The sequence below is a fragment of the Daphnia magna genome, linkage group LG4 (genome assembly GCF_020631705.1).
Source record: "Daphnia magna isolate NIES linkage group LG4, ASM2063170v1.1, whole genome shotgun sequence".
Lineage (NCBI taxonomy): Eukaryota > Metazoa > Arthropoda > Branchiopoda > Diplostraca > Daphniidae > Daphnia > Daphnia magna.
The window spans coordinates 3199607-3227156 of NC_059185.1; the positions used below are offsets into that span (position 1 = coordinate 3199607).

At 40.6% G+C, this 27550-nt stretch overlaps 8 protein-coding genes and 2 long non-coding RNA genes across 17 annotated transcripts; 6 read left to right on the forward strand and 4 right to left on the reverse strand.

Moving 5' to 3' along the window:
• Window positions 1-742: 742 nt before the first annotated feature.
• Window positions 743-3185, reverse strand: LOC116921703. Its single transcript, XR_004393518.2, has 7 exons — window positions 2949-3185; window positions 2747-2874; window positions 2625-2692; window positions 2264-2375; window positions 1979-2099; window positions 1592-1812; window positions 743-1527 (listed from the first exon to the last, which is right to left on the reverse strand). It is a non-coding gene; the product is annotated as an uncharacterized LOC116921703 (long non-coding RNA).
• A 71-nt stretch (window positions 3186-3256) lies between these two features.
• LOC116921696 lies at window positions 3257-4357 on the forward strand. The gene is made up of 4 exons (XM_032928027.2): window positions 3257-3542; window positions 3616-3746; window positions 3802-4018; window positions 4083-4357. The coding sequence occupies exons 1-4, from the start codon at window positions 3306-3308 to the stop codon at window positions 4266-4268; spliced, it is 771 nt and encodes a 256-aa protein (XP_032783918.2). The 5' UTR covers window positions 3257-3305; the 3' UTR covers window positions 4269-4357.
• LOC116921694 (phospholipid phosphatase 6) lies at window positions 4341-5315 on the reverse strand. Of its 2 annotated transcripts, none has more exons than XM_032928025.2 (3): window positions 4997-5312; window positions 4835-4931; window positions 4341-4772 (listed from the first exon to the last, which is right to left on the reverse strand). In XM_032928025.2, the coding sequence occupies exons 1-3, from the start codon at window positions 5213-5215 to the stop codon at window positions 4369-4371; spliced, it is 720 nt and encodes a 239-aa protein (XP_032783916.2). In that variant the 5' UTR covers window positions 5216-5312; the 3' UTR covers window positions 4341-4368. The 2 variants fall into 2 exon arrangements, with proteins under 2 accessions (XP_032783916.2, XP_045028254.1); XM_045172319.1 differs by having other exon boundaries at window positions 4584-4734; window positions 4997-5315.
• Window positions 5316-5668: 353 nt separating this feature from the next.
• On the reverse strand, window positions 5669-7684 carry LOC116921697 (probable lipid phosphate phosphatase beta). The gene is made up of 3 exons (XM_032928028.2): window positions 6335-7684; window positions 6177-6273; window positions 5669-6108 (listed from the first exon to the last, which is right to left on the reverse strand). Exons 1-3 carry the CDS (start codon window positions 6554-6556, stop codon window positions 5669-5671), a joined length of 759 nt encoding a protein of 252 aa, XP_032783919.2. The 5' UTR covers window positions 6557-7684.
• Window positions 7685-7869: 185 nt separating this feature from the next.
• On the forward strand, window positions 7870-12447 carry LOC116921688 (blood vessel epicardial substance). The gene is made up of 5 exons (XM_045172317.1): window positions 7870-8411; window positions 10255-10384; window positions 10657-10768; window positions 11558-11820; window positions 11902-12447. The coding sequence occupies exons 1-5, from the start codon at window positions 7870-7872 to the stop codon at window positions 12178-12180; spliced, it is 1326 nt and encodes a 441-aa protein (XP_045028252.1). The 3' UTR covers window positions 12181-12447.
• Window positions 12448-13521: 1074 nt separating this feature from the next.
• Window positions 13522-15319, forward strand: LOC116921689 (F-box and WD repeat domain-containing 11-B). The gene is made up of 2 exons (XM_032928020.2): window positions 13522-13758; window positions 13836-15319. Exon 2 carries the CDS (start codon window positions 13836-13838, stop codon window positions 15114-15116), a length of 1281 nt encoding a protein of 426 aa, XP_032783911.2. The 5' UTR covers window positions 13522-13758; the 3' UTR covers window positions 15117-15319.
• A 328-nt stretch (window positions 15320-15647) lies between these two features.
• LOC116921690 (4-hydroxy-2-oxoglutarate aldolase, mitochondrial) lies at window positions 15648-17591 on the forward strand. Its single transcript, XM_032928021.2, has 6 exons — window positions 15648-15809; window positions 16057-16511; window positions 16603-16700; window positions 16766-16833; window positions 16897-17218; window positions 17290-17591. Exons 2-6 carry the CDS (start codon window positions 16169-16171, stop codon window positions 17449-17451), a joined length of 993 nt encoding a protein of 330 aa, XP_032783912.2. The 5' UTR covers window positions 15648-15809; window positions 16057-16168; the 3' UTR covers window positions 17452-17591.
• A 609-nt stretch (window positions 17592-18200) lies between these two features.
• LOC123471239 (glycine-rich protein DOT1-like) lies at window positions 18201-19324 on the forward strand. Its single transcript, XM_045172320.1, has 5 exons — window positions 18201-18299; window positions 18386-18476; window positions 18547-18657; window positions 18740-18862; window positions 18984-19324. The coding sequence occupies exons 1-5, from the start codon at window positions 18222-18224 to the stop codon at window positions 19196-19198; spliced, it is 618 nt and encodes a 205-aa protein (XP_045028255.1). The 5' UTR covers window positions 18201-18221; the 3' UTR covers window positions 19199-19324.
• On the reverse strand, window positions 18532-24622 carry LOC116921702. 7 transcript variants are annotated; one of them, XR_006645430.1, is made up of 8 exons: window positions 23620-24622; window positions 23424-23558; window positions 23187-23358; window positions 22855-23125; window positions 22014-22760; window positions 21842-21902; window positions 21660-21747; window positions 18532-21562 (listed from the first exon to the last, which is right to left on the reverse strand). It is a non-coding gene; the product is annotated as an uncharacterized LOC116921702 (long non-coding RNA). The 7 variants fall into 7 exon arrangements; XR_004393517.2 differs by having other exon boundaries at window positions 18532-21565; XR_006645428.1 differs by having other exon boundaries at window positions 21660-21902.
• Window positions 24623-24940: 318 nt separating this feature from the next.
• LOC116921678 (collagen alpha-1(I) chain) lies at window positions 24941-27262 on the forward strand. Its single transcript, XM_045172314.1, is given in 7 exon segments — window positions 24941-25022; window positions 25101-25170; window positions 25257-25555; window positions 25648-26134; window positions 26136-26460; window positions 26524-26831; window positions 26833-27262. Coding segments are annotated over 6 exon segments (1653 nt in total). The 5' UTR covers window positions 24941-25022; window positions 25101-25158; the 3' UTR covers window positions 27055-27262.
• The last annotated feature ends 288 nt before the right edge of the window (window positions 27263-27550 follow it).

A 27550-nucleotide genomic window follows, 5' to 3' on the forward strand; every position in this document is an offset into this window, starting at 1 on the left:
TGGTAGGGCGCTGGACTAGAATACTATAAACTTTAGGTTCGAATCCCATTCAGTTGTAGTTGAAATTGGTGTTCTTGATGTATTACATATACTAGGATATAGCTTTCCAATATGCAATCCATGGTGAGGAAAACTGTAATATTATTTTAATTGTTTTTTATTAACAAACAATATATTGAGTAGTACTATTCATGGTATGTGTTCAACTATACGTTGTTCATCCGGGTTGAAATGGTCCAGTATATGCAACCAATAGAACCAATGGCATTTTGCTTAATCCGATCTTACTTTACTCATAGAGATTTTGTAACCCACAAGTCAGAATTATTCCCGAAGACAATTGAATTTCTGTGAACATTCTTTTCCCCGATGGAATTTATTATTACTTTGAGATATAACTTGATTCTTTTGGGAATCGAACCCTAAACTTTCAGCGTACCGCTCCGATGCTCTACCGTTGAGCCATGAGTCATACATTTTTACATTAAACTTTTACCATGAGCTTAAAGGTAACTTGTTCACACTTGTAATAATAATTTAAAAAAAAAAAAAAAAAATAATAAAAACTTTTTAAACTTTTGGTAATAACGCCAATAGATTAATCATTAATCATCAAACATGTTGTGTACTTTTTACCTCTGATGGGATTTGATCCACAAACATCCATCGCCACAATCCGATTCTCACCCATTAAGCCACGAGTCATACATAGACACGCACAATACCTCCTTGTTGGCTAGTCTGCTCAACGCCCACGTGTGAACGATTTATAACAGCCACCGTCAGAGTTTGATGTTGACTTCCAGTAGATGTGGCGACCGTTGCATTTGCTTTCTGGGCAAGGCGAAGTGGGGCAGGTGCCATAGTCGTTGGTATCCGGCTCAAACCATTAGCCATGATCACAAAGACCTTTTGTCATAAATGACACAATTTTTCAACAACAAAAAATGTAAACAAGTGTTTCGATAAGACGAGCATCAAGGACATACCACTGGCCATTAAAAGATCTAGACAAGAAAAAAAAAATACCTTGGCGTAGATACGGTGGCACCTATCGTCTCCCTTGAATAAGAGCTGATTACGATCGCGGCATTATTACGAAAACGTCTAAATTGCGAATCTGTTCTACAGTATATTACAGAAAAATGTGGCGGTTTTTCCTATGCTTTTTTTGCCAAACCCGTACCCGACACATTTTTCTGTAACCTCCTTCACCTGAACACCAACAGTGCGAATAGGCAGTAGCGTGGCAACATACTGGCTGTGACTGGACAGTTCTTCCAGAAGAAGACGCTCTTCTTCCGCACGCAGGAAACCGTTATGGATATTGATGGCCAGCACTCGCGACGAGTCGCCACCCAGTAGAAGTGCAGCACAAACGGCGGAATTGACTCCGCTGCTTACCAGCATGATCACGTTCGACCGTGCGCCGGATGTAATCGTTACACTGCTGCTCGCGTTTCTCCAATGTGAAACCTCTTTGCAATCCACAGATATCAAATAAGAAGTTATGCAACATTTTTCGTCCTGTAATTATTCACCAGCCATTAAGATCAATGTTTCGGACTCAATGAAAAGGAAACCATCATACCGTTTTCAGTCAAATCATGGAACTGGATTCGGTAATATCAGCAATAGCGGAAATATTGTGACGCGAAGATTTTGCGACGCAACGCAACCTTGTCTACGCTGTCACCATGGGTCATAATACCATTTGCAGAGTCTCTAAGCCTTTAAACAATGGGCACTCCGTTTCTACTTGGATCTTGAATTGCCCATCTTTGCGAACATCTTTTCTCTCCCCCGTTCCACCTTAACAGGACAAAACACACACAAAGAAATTAATTAAATTAAATTAGAAAACAAAAGAAAAACGCACTAATTATTTTATGAAATAATTGTTATTTCAGACATGTTAAATACTGCTGAAAACAACAATTTGCATGATAAAAATGTGATAAAAAAAAGAATTGGTTACCTTATTCCCTGTTGAGTAATTGCATGCATAACAAATTCCCGGCAGTGGAAGATCGCAAGTAAAGACTGCTGGGTCGTATTGTGCTGCACCCGCTGCATAAACTGGGATGCCCCACTGGGACCTGTTCAAAAGTAATGTAAAATTCATATTTGACTCAACCATTTCAGTAACTTGACCCTAAACATTTGTATACACTTCATGTTTTCAAAAGTTAAGTTTAACAATAACATTAAGCAAAAAAGCCAACTAAAAAATATCTGATTTGTTTTGGGTTTCAATGTTTACCTCCTGAAATTACAATTGCTTTATAGCCTTGTTGAAGCAGAAGAGCAGCTGGGGTTTCGAGGGCTTGAATATCAGATTCCCCACATTGTTCTCTGACTCTGCAATCTATAAACTAAAATATAAATTTTTTAATTAATACATTTTTTCTATCATCTATTCCCCATGGCTTTGTGGGTGGGTGTCAGCCTGGGAAGCTGAAGATTGTGTAATCAATCTCCAATTGTGAAATCAATTGATCTGAAGTAACAGGTCATGTGCTGTTTCATTTTACCAATTTAGCCATTAGCATGGGCTGACTAAAAGCACAAGACAACACAAAAAAGTGTTGGCAGGGTAGGACAATCATCTGCAATAACATTACCTTCCTTACGATTTCAAGGGAAGTGTGTTTCAAGATACTATGTCAGTCAAGGGCCCACCATGATTCACCTTCAAATATAAAATCAATAATACAATAAAAAGTAAGAATATATTTTATAATACCATCATCTGCCACATTATGTTCCACACGAACAAAATTCTACCACAGACCGATGATAGATGCTTTTTAGTTTGTGATCCTACTGAGAATTGCCAGTTTGACTGGTCTATTTCAGTTCCTTATATCTTATCTGCCACAAATGACAAGATGTCAGATACCTCCTCTCTGTAAGAGAAATGTTTTTCAACATGTAACAAAAATTACCAAGACTATAATTGAATGCCTAGGGAACACCATTTTCTTAAAATTCCACAAGTAGTCCTCCATAAATATATAAATTTTCTAACTTCGCAAGTGGCCTAGATTACGAGTAATCTCTTTTTGTCTTACCAGATTACGGTAGGATAATATAAAACCTAAATTGTAGATAAAACAAAAGGATGAAGTGAGGTTTCAAAATATTGTAAAATGAAAAATATGACATTATTCCCAAAATGAGCGGTTTACTTCTTAAAATTTCGATTTCCCAAGTTGTTATCGATAAGGGATTTTCGCGGATCCACTACGTTGCCGTCCATGTCAAATGTTGATCTGCTTTTGTTTTTTGCTATTTAAAAAGACATGGCAGCATTGTCTTTGGCGCTTTCTTTAAAAAAGATGGCAGACGGCAAGGAATCTCACGAAATGAAACGAACCGAAATTAAACCCAACTCACTGTTAGGAGCCATTTTGCCTGTTAGTGGTGTTTTAGAAATTCAGAATGATATGATGGCGACTTATTTTGTCACCAGTAATCATTGGCGGTCTTTGCTTATCATTGGTCAAAGCCAAGTTCAGAGAAATGGGTTATTATTTCAAGCAAGTATCTCATGCTAGACACCTGTTACTTTCATATTACAACTACATTTATAATTTATGTTTTCTTAAACAGGCTGCACTTACCCATGCATCACTGGGTAAACAAGTTATGTGTGTAATGACAAAAGAATTCATTCGTATTCCACCCACAACACACGGCCTGCCAAATATGGAACCTGGAAATATGGTGAACATTACCTTCAAGTAATATAAATCATTGTATATGAAACATATATATGATAATAATGAACTTCATTAGATATTGTCAGGAAATGAAGAGCCTTAGCGAGTTACTTATAAGCTTCTGCTCAACACAAAATGAGCTCTTACCTGATGTGCTAGTTGTGAATAGTTTAAATGAATATAAAAGAAGCAAACTTTTGCTTTCTGGTACCCAGTATGCCAGTATCTTATCCCTTCTATCTGAAACAGTGGAGTACATTGGAAGGAGGAAGCAGACAACTGTCTTATTATATGTAACCAACTTAATAATTTTATGATTCTGGATCATAATAACTCAGCTATATTTTAAACACTTAGGTAAGTCTAAGCCTGGCTTTGACACAAGAAGAACAAAAAACTTGGATAGATCTTGTCAAACAATGGACTCATGAATTATGGATCTTGGAAGGGAATGCAAACCGCCTGGTATGTGGTCGCATCCAAGTTCAGTTTACTGTGCTTGGCTCCAACATGTTCCTCAAGACTGTTTCAGAAATAGATTAATTTATGATGCTTAAGATTTTATTTGGCGCGTATGCTTTTACATACCTCTCTTGCGTTCATTTAAACAATAAATTTTTCTCATCGGTTTATTTTACTCATATCAAATCTCAGGGGCCTCGTCAGAAAGAAAATTCAAAATATTTTCAGCTCGTTCGGAAGACATCCAAAGATAAGACACAAAAAAGCCTTCAACAAATCCAATAAGGACACCAATTAAGACGTCAAAAAGGTAATGACGACCGTTGAGGATTCGGGAGAAACATACAGAGAAGGACCAAACCCAAACCAGAAGTGAGACTACTAAATTCAGGTACCCAAGATCAAAAAGAGGATTTATTTCTGTGAATATGAAAGATATTAGTATTGTCCTGCTTGCGTGGCCCGAAGGGAAGCTAAACTGGTCTGGTCCTATTGATTTAAAGAAGTCAGGGTTCTTTGTTGGTGGACGTCTCCTTCTGGCAAATGCCTTGAGCAGACCAATAACAATAATATCAAGCAGAAAAGCTAAAGAATGGGGAAAAAAAAACTATTCATTTAGTTAGACCAGTCAATCTTTGGCAACATACCCATGAGAAGATTTACAGGCAGTTGTTTAGGCACAAGAGGATGCATGAAGTAAAGGATTGCACAAGCTGGCAGCCAAATGTACCCACTACCAGAAATCTAGAGAGAGAGATGTATGCAATATAAGGAAGATAAGGCAGCAGCTAGTAGAAAATTATGTATACCTCCATGAATTTGGTTTCAGACTTTGAGAGACTAGGTAGTTTAACTTGCATTAAGTTGGTAAGCTGATTCGTCAACTCGGCATCCCAATCTAAAAATTTCTTAAGTCCTTCGGGAACCTTTCGTTTTCCATCGAGCCCATCACGTTCTCCTCTGAGATCTCGTTGCTTACCCAATGTAAAGTCAGACTTTCTTTGATTCAACTCATTTTGGCGGATCATTTCATGAAATTACCAAGTTATCTACATTCGCTGAAGCCGTCAGAAACTAGTTTATTTTTAACTATGGGACACGTAAGCTCGTCTGCTTAGAAACCAAAGAAAAACAACAAAAATGTAGAATAAAAAAAAATAATTATAACATTTACTAATGATAAGATGAAGAACATTCTTTTGTAGGACGTTGCAAACAAAAAAAAACAGTTTTGATATATCTAATACGCTCCATTTCACAATATGACACATTTGACAAAATGACAATTGACAGTTCACGCAGAGTAATAGAATACTCTGTATTCTATTACTAATAATATTCCATACTAATAATAGAATACTCTGTATTCTATTACTCTGGTTCACGAATCGGGAAATCGTTTCGATTCAGTGCTTAATACTTTTCATAAGATGGCGATGAACACAAATGAAAATTTAGAACAGTCAAAAATTCACGTCGCTTCAAAGAGGAAGCCGTTTTCCAACATTGCGGACAAATCCTAAGGGTGAGCGTACCATCAACTCTATAACTCTGCCTTCAGCTTGTTCAGGAGACATCCAGAAAGGAGAAACAATAACAGATCCTTCACAGAGTCCAATCACAGCACCAGTCAATACATCAAAGAGATAGTGACGACCATTAAGCATCCTAGAAAAACAAACTGAGATGGACCAACTCCAAATAAGAGCCGAGGTCACAAAATTCAGGTGGCCGTTGCTAAATAACGGATTGATTTGAGTGAAGACGAAAGAAATCAGCGTAGTCCTGCTTGCATGACCCGAAGGAAAACTATATTGGTCTGGACCTATGGCAGTAAAGAAGTCAGGATTTTTGGCAGTAGGTCGTCTTCTTTTGACCAGTGCCTTGATTAATAAAATGACAGCGCTGTCAAATGCCATCGCTAAATTTTCAAAATGATAATTAGTACATTTTAAAAACAAAACAAAAACAAAACAATTAGGCTTATACCTATTGCAAGGTTAAGAGGAAGTTGCTTGTGAACAAGAGGATGCATTAAATAAAGAACGGCCAGAGCAGGAAACCAGATATATTCGTTGCCGGAAATCTGTCAGATAAAAGTATCGATTATTACTTACCCTGCAACTATTACTAACGGCAATTTTTACCTCCATAAATTTGTTTTCAAACATGCGAGTCACACCAGGAAATTCGGTTTGCATAAAACTGGCGAAACGTTTCGATAAATCGGCATCCCAAGTGGCTACATTTCGAAATCTTCCGGTGGTGGTGTTTGTTTTTCTATCCTGCTCCACATTGTTTGCAATCAATGCTGTATTTTCTCTCCTAACATCAGGCTTCTGTTCATTCGATTTAGTTTTCCGTCTCATTTTGCTAGCAAATAACTAACCGACAGACAAGCCTGCTTTCAAGCTTGGCTGGTAACTATTGGGGCTCGATCAATGCGTTAGAACCTGCGTTTGTATTTATCCTTCGTTATCGTACATTTAAACAAACGTATCAGGTTTTATTGATAACAGCTTGTAATACAGTTATATAGGCTTTGGTCGGAAAAGGTTGGTCCCCATCCATCCACATTTTTTTCTTTTTATCATCTCTCCAGCCTCATCCTATTATTTCCCCACTCCGACCCTGTTTGAGGCATTATCGGCTCACGTCGCTTTCACTTACGTGAGATTTCTACCAATCGGCTGGGGTATATGGAAACATTATACCTTTCTATACGAGATCGGGGAGAGCGTGTGGGCGGGCTGCACGCACATGCCCAGTTGTCAATGTTTTGTGCAACAGTTGGCTGTCCAATGTCGATCAGCCGCACTCCTCCCACTCCTCGTTCTCAACAGTTTTCCCGACTGCTGCAACACAAATGCCTATTACTTATCTATGATTCACGTCCAACCGTTAGATTGAATATCGATCTGATGCTGTCGCATTTGCAAAGGCATTGATCCTTTCAAAGCATCAACATTGATGGAATCGGATGGGTTACATTTAAACATGTAAAAATAATGTTTTAACTTTGCGAGGCTAATATTTAATAAATCGTGTTAATTCGATACAGGTACAAGCGACAGAAACTAACGGAATGCAAAGAGAGCGGTCATTGCTATTTCTACGTTCGTAATGCCTGCAATTAAACATTCTCGTTTGGTGTGGCTGTCGACGAAAGTATTTTGCGTCGCGTCGAATTTTATCGATCGCTCTTTACCGGAGGGCTGCTGCGCGACTCCCGATTTTTTTTTTTCCTGCTTTCCTTTGCTCTCTCTTTCTCTCTCTCTTCTACGATACATAGACGAAAGAACGAGTGGGGGGAAAACGGGAGTATGGAGGAGGTAACAAGAACTAAAGAGTATAGAGGGTGGCATCGAAGAGAGAGAAAGAGAGAGAGAGGTATATGGAACTGTACACCTCTCCTTTTAGTTGACGGTTCGCCTCCAAACCATTCAGACATCTAGATTACGTTCTTGCAGTTCACATCATTTATTTTTAGTTTAGTTTCTTATGTTCGTCTTTTTTTTTTATCCGTCCAATAAAAAAAAAATCCGCTTCCGAAAACCCATTTAAAGTAAAAAATGATTGCAACTGTTTTGATACACCTACTGGAATAAGAAAAATAAATACCTAAACGTGGACTGGATCGGTGACCCCATCTAATGCGCCACACCTAAGCGTATCGCTGAGGATGCCGGATGTGTCAGATGACTTCCGGAATTCTAGTCTCGCAACTTTGGCGATCGGCAGCACAAAGTTACAAGCGTGCAGCGATTTGGAGAAAAGCCAACACGGATTATATCAACCTGCTCACTTCTTTTACGCCGCAGCTCTCCTGATTCCGCACCACACCTTTGTCTGGAGCATCTTCATCACTCGCTTCCTAATGGGTATGGCCTACGCTCTAGTGACAGTGTGGGCATGTCTGGAACTCTGTGCCCCCGACGTCTTTGCCTGGAACGCGTTATTGACAGCTGGCACTTTAGTTCACATTGTCTACTGGAGTTGGCGCTTCCGGCCGGGCCGTATACGTCAACGTCCACTCCTCGAACTCTATCAAAAGCTCTTTTTGCCGCTAGATTGTTCTCAAGAGCTCTTTGTTCAGTTGACCAACAAGTCTGTCATACGTCACCTGCAAGTGGGTGACGATTATTTCGTTGCCACTCAACAATTCGCCACTTCAATGTCGAGTCCATCGGCCTCGCTGAGATTATCCGTCCTCCTAACGGGCAAGTGAGTATAGCATTTTTTTAAAATTATTATTATTATTTAATTTTTCTTTTTTCTATCATTACTTTTTTTTTTTAAGAAAAAAGGCAAATGGAAAAGGGGATTCAATAATTGGAAATTCGTTACCATGACAACTCGTAAAATGTCTCTTGTTACCGGTAAAAGCCATCCCGGTCCCTTGTTTAACCGAATAAGTAGTCAACGAAGAGGCTGAGTTTTCCCATGCTGCTCTTTAAATGCGAAACTCTGGTGGGTGGATAAGGAATGTGAAACTTGGGAATCTCCAAGTGTATATCTTACAGTAATCCAATCATTACGGGGATAATTGGACCGCCGATAATATCCCGGTGGGCCAAAGAATAGCATCTATCTCCTGTATTGTGTTGCATTTATATCGACCACTAGTTCTTGCATCTTGTTGGCATGGGTAGAGATGACGCATCTTTGTTAAGGCACCGACGCTATCAAATCACTTTCATTTTTGGTGAAGTTAAAGTTTCATTTTGCTAGCTAGAGATTCATGCCTTGATAAGCCAAAAAGCTTCCCAGCACCGGGGGAGGGGCCTGAATAGGTCGTATCCTAGCAAAGGCTTTGTGATTAATGGCTTTTTTTGGCTGAAATATCTGCAACAATTTTCGAATGTACAACGAGAGATGCACGTATACGGAAGTCGCATCCAAAATGAAGTTTTGCATCTAACTCCTCCCAAGCAATAATGGGATGTTTTTTTCAGTGGCAATGGAGTCTGATTAAAAATAACCCACATGGCATTATTGAAAATATTCTTAAACTTACTTACGAAAATAAACTGTAAACATTGGAAAGGACTAACAGATTGCAAAAAGTTAGTTTCACAGGTTTCCTACTGGAAAAGTGCTTCATCGACGAAGCCTGACAAGCATCCAAATGAATTGGAAACTAGTCTCTTATACTGACTAAGAAAATAAAATTAGAAAAGAACACACACACTAGCTAGGGGAGAAAATGAAAAGAAAAGAAAACATTGTAGCTTGTAATAGAAATGGCTACAGGCACATGGTGTACACGAACCGTTCGCTGATTAGGTAGACCCTCTCCCCTGTCGCTCTCACTTGCTCGCAACGTAGAATATGAAAAAAAGGTTCAGAGAAGAAGAGCTAAAGAGTAGAAAAAGTCTAGAAGGATAACTATATGTTTATTTGCCTTACTTGAGCTTTTGCTGCGTTTTCGGTCTGTTGGGGCACACGATGCCGATCGATACAGTAATCATTGTTGATTCAATATAAAACTCACAAGTAAGTGCAAACTCATTCGAGAACGAAATTAACCGAACATCAATGACCTGTATTTTGTCGTCTGCTACATATTTGCAGAGTGTTGTCAATTTTAAAGAATCAACTTTTTTTTCGTACAAAATATCAAGTTGACAAGTTCACAAGAATACAATAACCAGTGTTATTGCCTTGGCAATTTGTTACTGCAATTTGTGCCAGAAAGAACGTTGTCACAGATGGCCAAGAAGCGAAAACATTTGCTGTTCATTGCAGCCATTTCATGCAGACATGATGGGCTGCTATGTGTCATAGTAACTATCCTCCTGCGAGAACTGCATGGTAGAACTGGTTACATACTTTATCGTGGATGCACTTGTACGTAGAACGATAAAGCCTTTAATGTAGTCACATTAGTCAATCGATACAAACCTGAATCTTTCCCCAAAACGTATTCTGCCAGCAAAAGAACCCACTTTCCTAAATGTACAGTGAATTATTTGATCGCTGTAGAATAGCGAGTGCCTTACGTAGTTTTATTTTGTGATTTTATTCAGTATAAATAATTCGTAGTTTCAATTGCTAAAAATTTTAGGATGAGAGTGAGTTTTGGTCTTGGTAACCGTTTTCTACATCACATCGAGCCGTTCCAGTTCGTCGATTCCACCGAATGGTTCATGATGCAGAACGTTTCTTTGCAGGACGTCAAAGCTTCCAAGATTCAGGTAAAGTTACACAATCAGATATTTCTACTTTCTTGTTTATTGCAAACTGGGAGAAACTTGTGATGCAACATTCTCTAGAGAAGGCCAATAAGGTATATATCAAGTTCAACATTGTAAGAGATATATAGTTTCAATTATTCTCGACCTACTTTGTCGAACTATTCCTTTTAAACATAAATAAACCAGCGGGAGAGAAACACTTTTTGCTGGTGCTCTACCGTGTCATGTATGAAAAAACAACTCGAGACGATAATTTATTTGTAACTATGCAGGTTTCCATCACGGCTGATGAACCTTGCGTTTTTCTTCAATTGGATACAGATCAACTGAACTGCTTGGCCGTTACCAATCCACCTTTGAAATTCCTTCTCGACTGTCTGATCGGTGAGTCAGTTCTGAACTTTATTCCAGTCTAAATTTTGAAATTCGATACCCACAAAGGCCTTTGTTGAACATCGACTTTTTTTTATTACATTTGAACTCGTTAAACTGAAGCTGGGGTTGAACAAAAAGCAGGGTCTCAAAAATGAAGAAATCGTTTCGTATTTCTTTCCTCCCACGTGCAGACTGATTGAACAGGTGCGTCTTGGGGTTGTATCTATCGTGCGTCATTTTCCATCTATTGATTGACGTTTATTGATTCGAGCGGAGTCGCCAGCGCAACGTGGGAGTGGCAGTATGTGTCTAAATATATAAGGACCAAGAGGTAGTGCCTATAGAGAATCGTTCAGCAAGAGAAAAAAAGGACGCGTCAAGCGGCCGACACAACGTCTGACCAAGCGAATCGAATAGAGTGTTGCTACCGCCAGTATCATATCTTAACAATCAATACGAATAACCGATTTGGGGAAAAAAAAAAAGAGGAGAGAAAATAAGGACGACGTCATTCAGGACAATCAGTTCGTGTCTTATTCTATTTTCATGTTCATTCTCAACTGAATGGCGGGGGCAAAAGAAAAATACGTATTGCAATCTTTTGCACCCTTACCTGTTCGTAGCTTGCATTTCCTGGTACATGGCTTCTGAGAATCGATATACCATTAGCTGATTGCTTCAGTCATCCTTAATGTTTACACCTATGAAACAGCACAGTGCACGCTAAATTGCGTGTAGTAGCTAGTTCCATATATTTAAACCAATTGATGGAATTTCTTTTGTGTTTCTTTTTGCCAGGAAAAGATGTTTCTCAAAAACTGTATGCCGTTGCGGAACACGCTGCTTTAATGGGGATGACCAGAGACCCCAAACAGGATCGTATGCAATCCATACAGGTGAGTGTTGGTGGAGGTTCGGTCGGTGTCAACAGCACGATGACCTACTCCACGCTGGGTCCGTGGCAAGGTGAACTTCTCAGAAGCCAGAGCGCCGACGCCGTTCACACTTGCAAACAGGGCCAGGTGCGCTCCATCCATTGGCGGCGAGATCAAACCCGCAGGGTGAGTTGCCGCTAGAATTTTTCTATTTTTCTTGTCTTAATGAATCGTTAAACTTTTATTTTCCTTGTACTCACGTGTTAGATATGGGCTAGGAGGTATCAGAAACTCGTTCCATGTCGACACGGGAATCGTCCGTTGATGAAACCATCAACTGATGGCCGAAAAACAAGTAGGCGTAGCCATTTAGGAGAAGAAGAAGAGCCAGATGATTGCACGGCCAGAGTAAGCAGCTCTAAATACCCTAGTGTGGTAGCTAGTGACAATCGTCATCAAGAAATAAGGATAGCCGCCTCTCATCATCAAGAACAATTTCGCCCACACTGGAACAACAAAGTCCAATTCGACGAGACTTTCGTGTGATTATTTTTCTACGTGTTCCTCCCTTTTTCTAACGAGCTTAGAATATTGTATTTTTGGGAAAGAACTGTTGTATTTTAAATGAAACATCTAACCACCAGGTGGTGGCTTGTATTTTGTCTATACCTCTGTTGCTTTGCTCGTTACTGTGTCGAATAATACTGACGTTAATATGTTGTCTGTGATTGGTATTTTTTAATCGAACAAATTGCACTGTCAATGATAATATTCGATGTGAATACAAGCCATTGTCCTTTGTATAAGTATTAAGCAATTCAAAAGTTCCCTTTCTTTTCGATTGATTCTTCAATGTTGGATCGTTCTCAAAGTCATGAATGTGAGGAACTTTTACGTGTTAGCCCAGCGTCCGTATTCGTACAGTATCCTGCACAAAAATCCGAACACCGATTTAATTTTTTAAAGCCACCTATTGGCGGGGTAAAGGGTTTTTGTTTGTTTTTCTAGAGGGAGGGTAGACGGGGTGATGGACAAATAGGGCAGGGTTGGGTAAGTCTAGAAATTTTTTTAATGCCTTAAGGTATTACGCTTTAAAGCAAGTAACAGGTCGGGACATTTTTGCAACCCCCAGGGTGATGTGTTTTTTAAACGACAGTTGGAAATGTTGGATTTAGGCTGTGTAATATTCCTTACCCAAAATAAATTAGAGAGCTGCCTGTGCACATTTATGTCAATACCGATGGCATATGTGTAGAGGCTCTGATTGCGACGCCGTAGATCGATCGATTCCCGATAAGGAATTGCGAAATATTTCGTATCTTTATAATATTCTTCTTTCGAATATGCTGGGAATATTAATTATTTTAGAACGAAGTGAATTATTATTTTTTAAGTTATTTAATAAAAAAAAACACTCGATGAAAACTTATTTTATATATGAACGAGAACTTCTCGTAAGGTAATCTCAATAATTCATCACCTCATCTGGAATCGAACACCAATCTCCAGCATCACATTCAGAAATGCTACACCTAGACCATTGACAACGACGTAAAGCAGCTGGGACATAAGCTAAATTGTTTCGGTAAGCAACATTATCAAGCCCAAGACCTAAATTTCTAACTGTCGTTTTAAAAAACACACCACCCTGGGGGTTGCAAAAATATCCCGACCTGTAATTTATCTTAAAGCGTAATACCTTAAGGCACTTTTTTTAAATGTCTAGACTTACCCTACCCTGCCCTGTCGTGTCCGTCTACCCTCCCCCTTAAAGGAAAACAAACAAAAAACCCACTACCCCACTAAATTAAATCGGTGTTCGGATTTTTGTGAATCACGAAATTTGAAGCTCAACTCAGTGCCGCCATCTAATGAATGATACAGAAGTTAGGCATGTAAATACGTAAACCTTGTAACCAGCTGTCAAATGAAAGGTGTCAAATAGGCAAATTGTGTTTGTGCTAACAGATGTTAATCTTATCTATACGGCTTATGGTTTCTTTCTTGGTTAGTATTCTGTTGGCCAGCTCCTAAAAATCTGAATTTCAAAGCTTGGCATAGTAATCTTGGGATCTGGTAGTTGATTTGACGAACACTTACCAGCAACCAGCAAAAAGCAAAAGTGTAAGTTATTTCTCCCATTAAAACATGATTTGTTTCATAATTCTTGCTCCACAAGACTATTTCCCTGTTTATGTCAGATGGAAGATATTGTCAGCCTCCTGGTGAAACGACACATGAACTTGGTTGTGGAAAACATCTTATCTTTTCTTGACCACAACAGCTTACAAAGCTGTGAGTTTGTATCCAAAACTTGGTATTTGGTTATTAGGAATGGAAAATTATGGAAGCGGCTCTATGGACGTGTATCACAGAGGAAGCCACTTTTGCAGAATCTTATGATACGCAGGGAACTTGAGGCAAAGCACGACACTGAGAATGATGAATTCCTGTACAAGAGATTATTCTATGCCCAACAGACCCTTGTACAGAATTGGAGCTCAGGAAAGTACAAGACATCCTTAAAAGCTCTGGGTGAAGTCAGTGTTTCCATATTTACGATGGATGCTCGTCGAATTCTCTATGGCTTGAGAACATCTCCTTCAGTTCCTTCTTCCATCATGGTATGGAATCGCTGGACTATGGAATCAGAACATTTTCTGGTGGGTCACCAAGAATGGATAACAGATATGCAGATCTGTGGAGACCTAATATTCTGCTCTTACTATGATGGAACCATTCTCGTGTGGGATCTAAAAACCAAAGAAGTTGTCCAGCAGTTCCAAGATCAAGAAGTAGTGGATTGGGTGGTGATCCACGCCGCACACGGTCTTCTCATAACCTGCACTAGCATTTTATCTGGTCTCACGGATCGAGATACCTCGGTAACCATCCGTCGAATTCACAGCCCTACAGAAATGGCTATCGAAAAAACCGAAGAAATTTCCAATATGAAAGTCAGTATGCTCGTTTCGGACGAAAATTACTTTGCCGTCGTTCTTTCTTCTTCCAGCAGGAACTGTATCAAACTACAGTTACGCTCGCCTGTTGATTTCCAGTGCGTTCACGAAATCAGCAACCTCATCTCGCACGAGGATAGTTATGCCTATCACAGTGGCTGGCTAGTGACGGGATCGTCCGAAGGAATAATCAAAGTTTGGAATCCTGTAACTCAAACATGCGTACAGACTTGGAATTCTCAGGAGAAGATAGAAGATCTTCACCTCAGTTCCAAGCATATTGTCACGCGAAACTCGGACGGTAAATTGTTCGCGTGGGATCTTCCAATATCCGACCGTATTAACTTACTAGAAAAACCATCGCCAAGTTGTTTATTTGAAATCAATGGTTCTGAAGAAGTCAGCATGATGGATCCATCATTAATTGTGGACGAGCTTCAAATTCTCACCATCTCGGTGAAAGACATTCCCAAAACAGATGCATCAACTTCTGCGCTGACTATCAGAGACTTTTTGAATTAACAATAATCTAATCACGCCTTTTTAGTAGTACATCATCAATTAAATGCTGCGTTTGACATAAAGTGTTACATTTATTCATAACAAAAGTTATTTATTGCTTACATGCCTGAAGTTATCGGCACTTTACAAGCCGCTTTAAAGCCTTCGCATCCGTTTTTTGCTGTATGCTGGTGATAAAATAAATTATCTACATTCAAAAACTATTCCTTTTTCAAACAATGAATACCTCTGATTACAAGCATTTCTATCCTAAGAAATTTGGAGATTGGAGGAGCTCGCTACAATTAATAATCGCAAGACGGCAAGAGCCAAAAGTGTGTGCTACTTGCACTATCACTTCACCGCATTTTCATGTCCCTCATTGCGTTAAGTTAGGAAATTCTTGAACATTTTTTGGGATCTTACATTCTTGCCATATTTTCCGATTGATTAAATTTCAAAATAATTGAAATTCAAAGATGCTAGTAATAAAATGAATTGGGCTAACTGCCCCATTAGAAGCAATAGCATGTTTACATGATCATTATGTAATCTTTCACTTCCTATAAGTATACTTAACGAAAACCCATAGTGCACACAGCCACACAGACATAGCTCTCGTTATCGTTAACATAGGCAAACATAGAAACGACTTTGAATAAACGCCCACGGTTTTCATCGTTCTCAATCTTGGCAGCTACTAAAAATAATACGGTAACCTACAGAATGATTAGTCTATTCTGGAGCTATTCTTCAGCTTGTTCTATGTCTCATCACGCAACATCTTTTGTAACTATTACTACCACCCTAAATCCTTTAATCAGCGTACCAGACCCAGACGCTTTATCTGTTCCAAGTTTCAATTGCCCCTATAACTCACCAGTGCAAATAGATGAACTGCATTTCATCTCTTTTTTAAGTAAAGGTGTGAGTAGGAATAAATTTTTTTTTTCTATTATAGTCACTACGTGATTACTCTGCAAGAGCTTCCAAATCACGCCGCATCAATTCTTGATCTCGTCTTGAAGTGCAGGAACAGTGTACGGCTTTTTCAACTCGTTATCGCCACGAAGATGTTGTGCTTTGGGCGAGCGTATCCTGCAATTTCCAGAATATTGCCTTCCTGTGTGCGACCGTATTCTTCGGCCGTGATTCCCGATGAAAAGGGGATTCAACTTGGAGGAATTTATCCACCACTGACGACGCCTTTCAACGCCGACGAGACTATCTCCTTTGACAAGTTGGCTGACAATTTGACGCAGTATGCTCGAATTCCATTTGCTGGTTACGTCGTTCAAGGATCCAACGGTGAATATCCGTTCCTTGAAAAAGAAGAAAAGCTACAAATCGTCAAGTTTGTCAAAGATTTCATCAAGGAAAGCAACAAGCCGTTGATTGCCGGCTCCGGTTGTGAATGTAAGGGCATATCTTTGAAAGTATTTGTATTGGGCTATTGTACGTGATGGCGAATTGAATAGTTTTTCGTCTGGTTTATTTAATTGCACAGCTACCAAGGCAACAATTAGACTGACGGAGGAAATGGCTGCTTGTGGAGCTGATGCTGTGATGGTAGTCACGCCATCTTACTTCAAAATTTCGATGAATGTAATCCTATTTACAGGAATTTCTCTTACCATTCGTTGTTTATCCTGAAACTTGAAATAATTCAGGATGCTGCCATGATTGCCCATTACACAACAGTCGCCGATTCCAGCCCTGTACCAGTCATCTTGTACAGGTAATTGACATTCACCAATTTATCGTCTAACTAAATAATCAATTCATTTTTATGTCTTTACAGTGTTCCAGCTAATACAGGCATCGATTTGAGTATCGATGCTATTCAAATTCTAGCTAAACATCCAAACATTATCGGACTTAAAGATAGTGGAGGGGACGTGACAAGAATCGGAAGTATCGTGCAAAAGACTCGGGGTCAAGATTTTAAGGTTCTTTCTGGCTCTGCTTCGTTCCTTCTTCCCAGTTACCTGGCCGGATCGGTAGGCGGAGTCTGTGCTTTAGCCAATGTTTTGGGTGACGTTCTCTGTCATATGCATTCGCTGTATGAAAAAAACATTATCGACAAAGAGCTTCAGAGGAGGCTGATTGACCCCAACAATATGGTAACAATAATTCAACAACCATTTGTTAAGCTGTACACATTTTTATTTTCGAAACGAATTGCAATTCCAAGGTTACCCGGCGTTTCGGAGTGGCCGGAATGAAAGCAGCTTTGGACATGTTTGGATATTACGGCGGCCCTAATCGATCACCAATGCTTAGCGTTAGCGCAGAGGCTCGTTTAGTGATTAAGAAAGCATTTGTTGATAACGAATTTGTTCCCCAATCTCGGTAGCTTGTTTGCATTCTGAAAATGAAAAGTGCACCCACCCTAGAGATCTATATGTACTATGTTTAATCAAAAAGATTACCTTACGTGAGATAACGTGTTCAGATATTTCAGTCAAATACATTTTGAAAAGTATTAGAATTCAATTCACATAGTGGTTTGCCCTTCTGTTTCATGATGGAACAATGACAGTTAAATGAATTCGACCATTCTTCTTTTCGTTGAATCACTAGGAATTATTTTCCTCGTATAAGATCCAAAAATTTTGGCTTTTTTAATTGTTCCAAATCTAGTTCACTCATTTTCCTTTTGAAATTATTGTGCCTTACTTTTAAAACTCTACCATATTATAGTTATGTTTGAGGAAAAAGATTCCACTAACCAAGCATGTCCTTATCAGTTTGTCGCTTCTCAGGGAACGCAAAAAAACATTTATCCACGGTAATGAAATCGCAGAATGAAAACTTGGGTTTTTTCGAATGTGCTCAATAGCGTCCAAAAAAATTTCTCCGAGCATTTTTGCTGCAAAATAAAGGGAAAATTTGAAGAAAATACTCGACAATTAACATTTTTCAAATGCTATAGTACGGAATTTTGTGTCTCACACTGGCGCAAAAGGGTTTCCTGATAATTGAAACCTCGTTGAGGCTTTAACTGCAAAAGAAACCTGGTGAACGATAAGAGAAAATGCTTGTGATGATCACTACGATTATCCTTTTCTCTTCTTTTCCGGTTTATTTTTTTTAAAACAGCGTCATCTAGCCCTATATAAGTGAATGCTAAAACTGTGCAAACAACAATTGGAAATCCTCATCCGTAGCAGCTTGTGCGTTCCGATATCCAACATGAAAAAGGCAAAACACAAAGACGTTTAGCCTACATAGAATTGATTTTAATCTTTAGTTTCTTTTGTTAATCTAACAATTTTATTCTTTTACAGGTTACAGTTACGGCTACCTGTTTGTTAGTGATTGGGTTGGTGTTAGTTCAACATGGCGCAGAAGCGACATGGAAGAAAGAAAAAGGAAAAGGTTAACGCACTCGATCCATTTGTTGCAAAGTGTTGAAATCTATAAATTTTTTTTAACGGTTTATTATCAGGTTCAGATTATGGTGGAGGAGACTATGGCGGGGGAGACTACAGTGGGGGAGGCTACAGTGGAGTAAGCTACGGCGGAGAACACGGAGGAATGAATTATGGTGATGACAAAGGTAATCAACTAAACTCTCAAAAAGCCAAGTGAATAACATTATCTGTTGACCGTTATTTAATTCGCCTGATTGTTCACTATAGGTCATAATACAGGACATCACAAGGGCCATCATAAGGGACATCATAAAGGACATAATAAAGGCGGAGGTGAATATGGTGGAGGTGAATACGGAGGTGTAGGATACGGAGCAGAAGGCGGAAAAGGTTAGCACCTGCAACAAAACATTAATCTGTTGCAGAAATCGACTGTGTTGTGTTAACTTGCCCGTATTCTTTACGCCTTTCTGAGACATTTTAACGATCATTTCTAAATGTTTATGATAAGGTCATCACAAGGGCCATCACAAAGGGCACCACAAAGGCCACAATAAGGGCGGCGAAGGATACGTTAGTCAGCAATACAGCCATCCAGCGGAATCTTATTCATCACAGGATGGTGGTTACGGAGGTTTCGCAGGACATGGAGAATCGACCGGAAGCGATTACGCACCACCTTCGTTTCTCAGTAATTTTCCTAATGCCGAAGATTTTTGGAATTAGATAATCTTCATAGTGTATCTACCACTTGAAGTGGTTTGTAATTTTTAGTTTTCTTAACCGTCTTGTTTGATGTAATTGCCCTTATGTCACTAATACAGAGTCAATTACGACCGTGTAAAACGAAAACGTTGGTTCACTACTATCCCTTTTAGACACGAATATCAGGTTAACTCATGCCCAATTCAATTTCTTTCTACCAAGAATAGAAGATGGTAAAAGTGACTATCTCTTTTACTTTCGTAAGTCTTAAACACATTTGTCTGTGGTTGTTGGCCGGCGATTCGTGCTCACGACGTTGGAGCTAACACCAACGCAATGAAGTCTTTTTAGGCCACAGATACATCCAAAGCTTTTTTTAAAGTGAGTCATTCGTGGTTTGGTTTGCAAATGGGAAATTGGGGAATAGGGTTTTTCCCTTTAGTTATTACGGCTGACTCTAGCCTGGCCAATCATCAGATGGTTAGTTTCGGGTGAATCTTTTGCGACAACCTTTCTTTTTCTATCACAAATGTGGCTGCTTTTTTTTCTCCTCGTTTTGTTTTCATGAATTTCAAGCAGCCAATAGGATTAACTGTCATAACCATTGTCCTTATAATCCTGGGGACATTAACGACCCTTTTGTCCTTATAGAAAAGTCGTCTCAGATTCTAGACTAACTCTCACTTTTCAATACTCCTTTTGACAACGTCTTCTGTGTGACGTTACGTAAGGATATTTCTTCGTAGAATCACAATGGAAAATGGTTTAAGGAAATTGGGTGAGTCCGGTTTTTTCCCTCTGTCAGACACAATGTGAAAGGGCGAGTCACACAAATCGTGGCGATGATATTGAGGGCCGTTACGCTGGACAAGAAAGACTTTTTGAAGAATAAGCGCAAATGGTTAAAAAAAATTCAGATTTTTCACGCGTCTATCACGAGTCACTTTCGTTTCTATTCTTTAACCGGTGACTCGGTCTTTGACTTCCGAACGCAGCCGAATTTTTCGGCGTATAAAAGTGGACAGCGTTGACCGTTTAGGCACAGTTAAACTCCCACCTCAGTCTTAGTTAGGAGAACAGCCAACTTGCAAGGTAAGACAGAAATGTTAGCATCCTTTGAATAAACTGATAAAAATTAGTTATACTTTAGTGCCATTCCCAACAGGTTCAAATGAATTTGATTAAATATTTTCTGCTGTTTGGACTGGTGCTGATTAATGGGATCGATGCAACCAAAGGAAAAGGTTGAAGACATTTCTAACCACACATTTGTAAAGTAATAAACTTAAAACTTGTTTAACTTCTTTGAAAAAAGGTGGAGGATATGGCGGAGGATATGGAGGAGGAATGAGCTACGGAGGAGGTTATGGAGGTGGAGGTTATGGCGGAGGACACGGTGGCGGAGGCTCCGCACAACAGCACGTCATTATCGTTCCTGCACCTCATCCAGTTTTCTATCACGTTCCAGCACCCAAACCTGTTCCCGTCCACGTTCCATCTTACGGCGGGGGAGGATATGGTGGAAGCCACGGATTATCAGGAGGAGGTTACGGAGGCGGTGGTGGTTCTTACGGAGGTCATGGAATCGGTCAATCCGGTGGATACGGAGCACACGCAGGTATTGAAAAAGTCTTATGCTCTTTAGATTAGTTCCAAAATGATAAGCGTGAACCGAGTAATAGGTCTCCATTCATTAGCAGGTGCACCGGTTTACGTTCACGTTCATCCATCAGCTCCAATCCCAACGTATCAATCAGCATCTGTCACCCATTATCACCCGGCTCCAGTTGCCTCTTACGGAGGCGGTTACGGAGGTGGTCATTCAAGCGGATACGGTGGAGGTGCAAGCGCCCCTTACGTTCCTGCTCCGATTGCACCGTCTTATCATCAGGCTCCGGTCTCCTCTTATGGCAGTTCTCATGCTGTAGGAGGTTACTGAAGCATTTAACTTTCTTATCTAATCTTCTGCTAGCATGTTTTCCTGTTGATGATTTCACGTGGAAAGAAGGGGATTTTAGTTGCATTCATCCTAAGAACACTAGAGATAATCAATTTACTAGCTCGAAATGTATAGATCAAATACAAATGGTGAACTAATTATTGAGATTATTTGTTTTTATGAGATTAAACCAGATCACCGTGACACGATTAGAAAGTGAAAAGTAGCTAGTGCAAGTCTCTTACGCACTTGACTGTTACAGCGAGTTAACAAATTATGCAAAGCAAAAACAAGGAATCTACTGCCTCAGTTGTGTTTAGCCTACTTTCTCAATTAGACGATAATGACCGTCTATTGTCTACCTTGTTCGCTTCAATGGAACACGAAGTGGACAGTGGTAAGCATCAGCATCGTATACGTAACAACCCCGATATTTTTGCTTTTTTCTTCTTTGTTGGTAAAAAAAAAAAATAAAATAAAATTTCACCAAGCGTTTTGGGTTGTGAAAATATGTGAGCCAACATGTTGGGCGGAGTTGCATACCTGCAGACAACGAATGGAAAGTTGCGGTATAGATTGCACGTCATTAATAATTGCCTTTGTTTGGGTTATTAAGCGCAGCAGAAAAATCCTAGGGGGAAGAAAAAAGTGACAAAGAAAATAACGCTCAAGAGTAATATATGAACGTTGGCAAATTTTCCTTTTTATTAAAATGGGTGCAACACCTGGCTGTATTTATAACCGCTGCGCAAAGAATTGAACAGCAGTTGAACACCGTCTTCGGTACTGGATTGTATAGTCCGATTGAACATGCAAAAGGTGGAAAAAAAAAAAAAAATTTAGGATTTTACTTGTTTTCATTTTGATTTAATTGGATTAATAATTGATTTGACTTACTTCCGTCTTTCTGCAGATTACATTATCGATCGTTTGCTTCTTACTGTTGATTCAATGCAGCGTCGAAGCAAACAAGACCGCGAAACAAGACAGAGGTGAGTTTTCAACATTTGGCAATCCAATTGTGAAAACTAAACGATTATCTTTTTGAACCAGGAGTCGACTTCATTAAAACATATGACGGAGAAGAAAATGAAAATGGGAAAGGTTAGTTCAATCGCAAGCAAGAATACACCACATTGCTAAATCGGTATGATTAGGGCAACGTCAGAAAATTCATCACGAAAGAATCGTAACTGCAGGACGTAATGACAGTAACACTACTGGTGGAGCTGATGGAATCAGTTCCTTATTCCAATCACGAACAAGTGTTCCTTTACAGACACCTTATTTACCACAAGGAGGTGGATCCGGTGGGTATGGAGGATCTATAGGAAATGAAGATGCTGTTTAAGTCTTTGAGGTGCATGCTACTTAACCGGAATACTCCGGTACTTCACTTTCCCACAGTAGTTGTCCCCTTTCGTAAATATTTCTGTTTACATTCGCAAAAATTGCAATTATCCTTTTTGTTATTATTAAAAGAGAACTATTCAAACACAATTGTCTACATTTTCTTTGTAAAGCAGTGATTTTCAGCAGCGTTCTATCATCCACAACTGCACAAAGCTTTAAAAGATATGTGCGACTTCAAGTAAGTGTAGTTTTGATTAAGATGTTCTGGATCCTCGGAGAGACAGATGAATTCTAAACAGAACGTACACGACTTCCTGTTGCATCAAAGGAAACTACCTCAAACTATCAACGCTCATTTTAAATTACGTTCACCGATCGAACTCACCTTCACAGCTCCATTGTAGACTAAAGTCGACTTTCTTGTACCAGCAGCACGTATGCAAATTGGATTGTCATCTTGTTTACTTTAAGCTTGGTCCTCATTCAGACGTACCATGCAAGCCCCGTTCCACTTTTATTATGAAAAAGATGAAATATGACATTGCACCTTCTCTTTCGTTACGCAGCATCCTTAAACTTCTTGTTTGTTAAACACCGCGTCCCTAAAAGAGGGCAGGTTTAAACATACATGATTGAACCGCTTCATTTTCCACTTGCTGCAAGGAGAAGGACAAGATTTAGAGAAAGTTTGAATGTACAAGTAAAAATGAAGAGTACCCTGAGAGCCTTGCCCCTGTTTAGTTTCTTTTCTTCGCACTTTTGGTTGTTTTCGCGTATGAAACTAAGAAATTGCTGCGGTTGAGCTACAGCAACTAACAGTGGTCCGCAATATTTCTCAATGCAGCACGCTGCTCAGATGGAAAGATGGATATCCAGTTGATTGCAATCGCTTGCCAACGAGTAAATCAAATACATTTCAACTTATGTCATGAGAACAGAATGAGATAAGGTTACCAGCAGCAGTTGTACAGGGCATCTGTACATCCAGTTCTCTCCCAATATGTCGTGAAAAAAATTTTATTTGCTTCTCTAGTTTTTGTTTTGATTTTAGATACTCACAATCGATGCATCCAGTAGGTCCTTGTTCTCCTAAAAAAAAGCGTGCCTCTTGGAAATGTTTAGAAACAATCTAAAGACACACGTAATTTACACATATAGATGTAGGTCACAAAAGAATTTTTGTGTTGTCAAACAATCTGTAGATGTAAATGGATAAAGGAATCCTTATTCGTGTACTGGACGCCTCCCACACTAGAAGCTTAAGGCAAGCTTCGGTGAATCAAGTGAATCTACAAAACACCTTTCCAAATCTTGGTAAAAGGGATAGGAGGTCGGCCATGCCCACTTTGACGCCTCGAGGCGGTAATGTGGGTAGGTAACACTTGGGTTGCCGAACCCAATTTTTGAAGGGATAACGAACAACCTTAGGCTCTATACGGGGACGGGTTAGCTTTAAAACAAAAAATTCCGCTGACGAAAATTAATTCAATTATCTGTGATGGATAGGAAATTGTTTTACGATGAAAAGCAACGAAAACACGCATGTAATTCGGGAAAGTAACCACAAAAGGCCCATTTGTGAAACATATTTGAGAACATGTCATTTTAGAGAGTAAAGAATGTCATGCATATCTGATGACCAACTGAGTTGAAGAGGGAATTTAAAGAACCAAAACCGAAAACAAAAAAGAGAAGACAGATGTCGAGTCATGTACTGATGTTTACGCAGAGAAATGAGGTGTTCACTGTGGTCTTCTTTTGGTTAAAATTCATGTCCACCCTTTATTGTTATTTGGCTGTTAACTAATTTACGATTTCACTTTCGCATACTTGGCAGTCGTAAATATCACGTTCACCTAGAGATACCAACTTGCGTAATCTCGCTGCAGCTGTGCATATCTTTAAGTTGTTCATGAACTATTTATTTTAGCGCTCTTTCAAATGGTGAAGGATGCAATCGGAATCACAGAACGTCAAAACTCGAAAGCGTGTGAATCCTTGTGACTAAATGATTAATGCCATAAACAAAAAGAGGGCAAAACAAATAAAAGGCATTCGGTTTTGATTTAGCAAAAAGAAAAATCGACACATGCCCACTAGGGTAAATCCCGACCGGGAAAGTAATGATTATTAAATTTAATGTCGAAGGGAATTGCGACGGAAAGCACACGTCACGTTTTGTTCTTCACATACCATAGCGTTCTACACATTTCAAGTCTAGTTATAGCTCCGAAAAGCAGGCAATTCAAAGGAAAAGTGAAATTGTGTCAATTGTCAATTTCAAAAGATTCGCTTAGTCTTTATCCTATTGCGTTTACACTTTCTTTCCTCTCACATTCACTCTCGCAGCACATTTCTCTCTTCATCCTATAGTGTACGTCTAGCTATAGAACTCTTCGTCTTCAACCCTGCGGCTTGAGTTACGCGATGTTTTTCTTTCACATTCACCGGACCCAACCATCAGCTTAAAAGCCAAGCGTCCAGTCGTCTTCAATCAGCAGTGTTCAGTCTCCTCTGTATTGAGAAACACCTCCCCAAAAGGTAGATATTGAAGTAATAACTTCATATCATTTTATCTTTAAACATCCACATCACCGAACAGCAGTGTTCATTTATTCGTTGTACTTACAGACTTTGCAGCTGCAAATTGATCGACTGCCTTTAACTTAAACTAAGAAGACCAACAGCCATGAAGGCAGTAGTAAGTTTTAATAATTAACTGTAACTGTGTGTCAGCCATCATTTTCATCAGACACTCACGGAATCCCTTCTAATGTTTTGTTTAAGGTTATCCTACCTTTTTTGGTTGCGACAGCTTTTGCTGCTCCGCAGTACGGGGCTACCCCGCAATATGGACCTGCTCCACAAACGGTCGAGGTGTCTCCTCAAGTGTCGCTTGAACAATGGGGAACACAGACTTCGGGAGCTTTTGCTTCCGCCCACATTGAACCTGCTCAGCATCACGTCCAGGCAGCTGCTCATGCTTCCACTGGATCGTGGGGAGGATCTCCGTCATCCTCAAACCTCCAAATCCGACCTAGGCCTCAAATGGAAGAAATCCAGAGACAATGGGAACAGTTCATCGAGTAAGTGATCAGTAGTCTTTCATTTTAAACGAAATTAATGAGCAGAGGCACAAGATATGATTGGACTTAACACGCAAATCGGATAAAAACAGGTACCTGCCGTGGCTGAAGGGACCTGCTGGTCCACCAGGCCCACCTGGACATGCCGGCGCAGATGGTGCCCAAGGAGGTGGTTACGGTGGGGGCCAAAGCCAACAGACAGTTGTGGCTGGACCTCCGGGTCCACCTGGTGCACCAGGACCTGCTGGACCTAAAGGAGATTCCGGAAATCCAGGCACTCCAGGTGGACCGGGACCCCAAGGCCCCGCAGGACTCAATGGCGCCCCAGGTGCGCCAGGACCAGCTGGTGAACGTGGTTCGAACGGAGCTCCCGGAGCTCCTGGAGGACCTGGTTTTCCTGGAGCAAAAGGAGCTCCTGGAAATAATGGAGCCCCTGGTCTTAATGGAGCTCCAGGAACACCAGGCAGAGATGGTAACAACGGAGCACCAGGAGCTCCAGGACCCAAAGGTGAAACAGGTGCACCAGGTCAAACGTCAACTTCAAATAGCGCTGGACCGGCCGGACCACCAGGTTCCCCTAGGTAGAGATGGAGCTCCTGGCACTCCTGGTAGACCTGGACCCCAAGGCCCTGTAGGCCCAGCTGGAGCAATTGGACCTGCTGGTTCTCCTGGCACCAATGGTTTCCCTGGAACTCCTGGCCCTAAAGGTGAAGCTGGATCTCCTGGCACCCCTGGAGGCCCTGGCAATGATGGACGTCCAGGCGCACCGGGCACTTCAGGCCCTGCTGGACCTGCGGGACCGGTTGGGCCCCCCGGCGGTAACGGCGGACCAGGCAAAGACGGCCTCTCTGGCAGACCAGGTGCTCCAGGAAAAGACGGGTTCCCCGGCGGACCTGGATTACCAGGTACTTGAGCTTCTGTCATCCACTGCATTTAACTTGTATTGATACCTCAATTTTTAAATGTAGGTGGACCCGGACAACCAGGTCAACCTGGCAAGGATGGTTTCAATGGAGCGCCTGGAGCTCCTGGATCCCCTGGTAGTTTAGGACCTGCAGGACCACAAGGTAAACCCGGTGCTCCAGGATCTCCTGGTGGTCCCGGCGGACCTGGACCAGCTGGACCTGCTGGAGGTCCAGGATCTCAGGGTCAACCAGGCACACCAGGTTTCCCTGGTGGCCCCGGCCCTGCTGGACCTCAAGGAGCACCGGGACCCCAGGGACCAACTGGTCCTGAGGGAAGACCTGGCTCTCCCGGTACCCCCGGACCTGCTGGACCCCGCTGGAGCTACTGGATCTGCTGGAATTTCTACCTCAATTCAGTCCCCAGCCTATGAGGTCCCTGCCCACCAGACCGGTCATCAGCAAGCGCCAGCTGCCCAACCGTCTCATCAAGAAACCGCACAACCACCGTTTTGGGCAGCCCCGACTCAACCATCTTGGTCTACTCCGCCTCAACCTTCAGTCCAGGCACCGCAATCCGCCTACGGAAGACGATAAACCATGGACGATTAGCACTATTTAACTGAGGGTCTTTCAGAGTGTGTACAATTGTGTACATTCAGACGGACACCTTCTTGGCAGATAAAGAAAACTATATGGATTATTCATTCTACACATTCCTCACCATAGCTACACCATGACTCGCAATACTACTATTTCACTTCAACATACTGTAAACTGCTTTTAAATACACAAATGTACAGTATCCTGAGAAAAACAGTCAATAATGCCAACCGCTGGACGAGCTTTTGCTACGTGTTATTAGTTAATCAAACAAAAAAGCTCATTAATATATGTTTTGTACATTACTGGAAATGAACACAGGTGCAGTCGATTCTCAGGAAGATGTTGTCGAAGTAAATGGCGACATAACCAGGTAATTTCTACGTCAACAAAACACCGTGAAGTGGTAGTTTGAACTTACTGCTATTGACGAAGGGATCCAGGTACACGGTACAGTAAATCAGCAATCGTAGTATGCTGGCTGTAACAC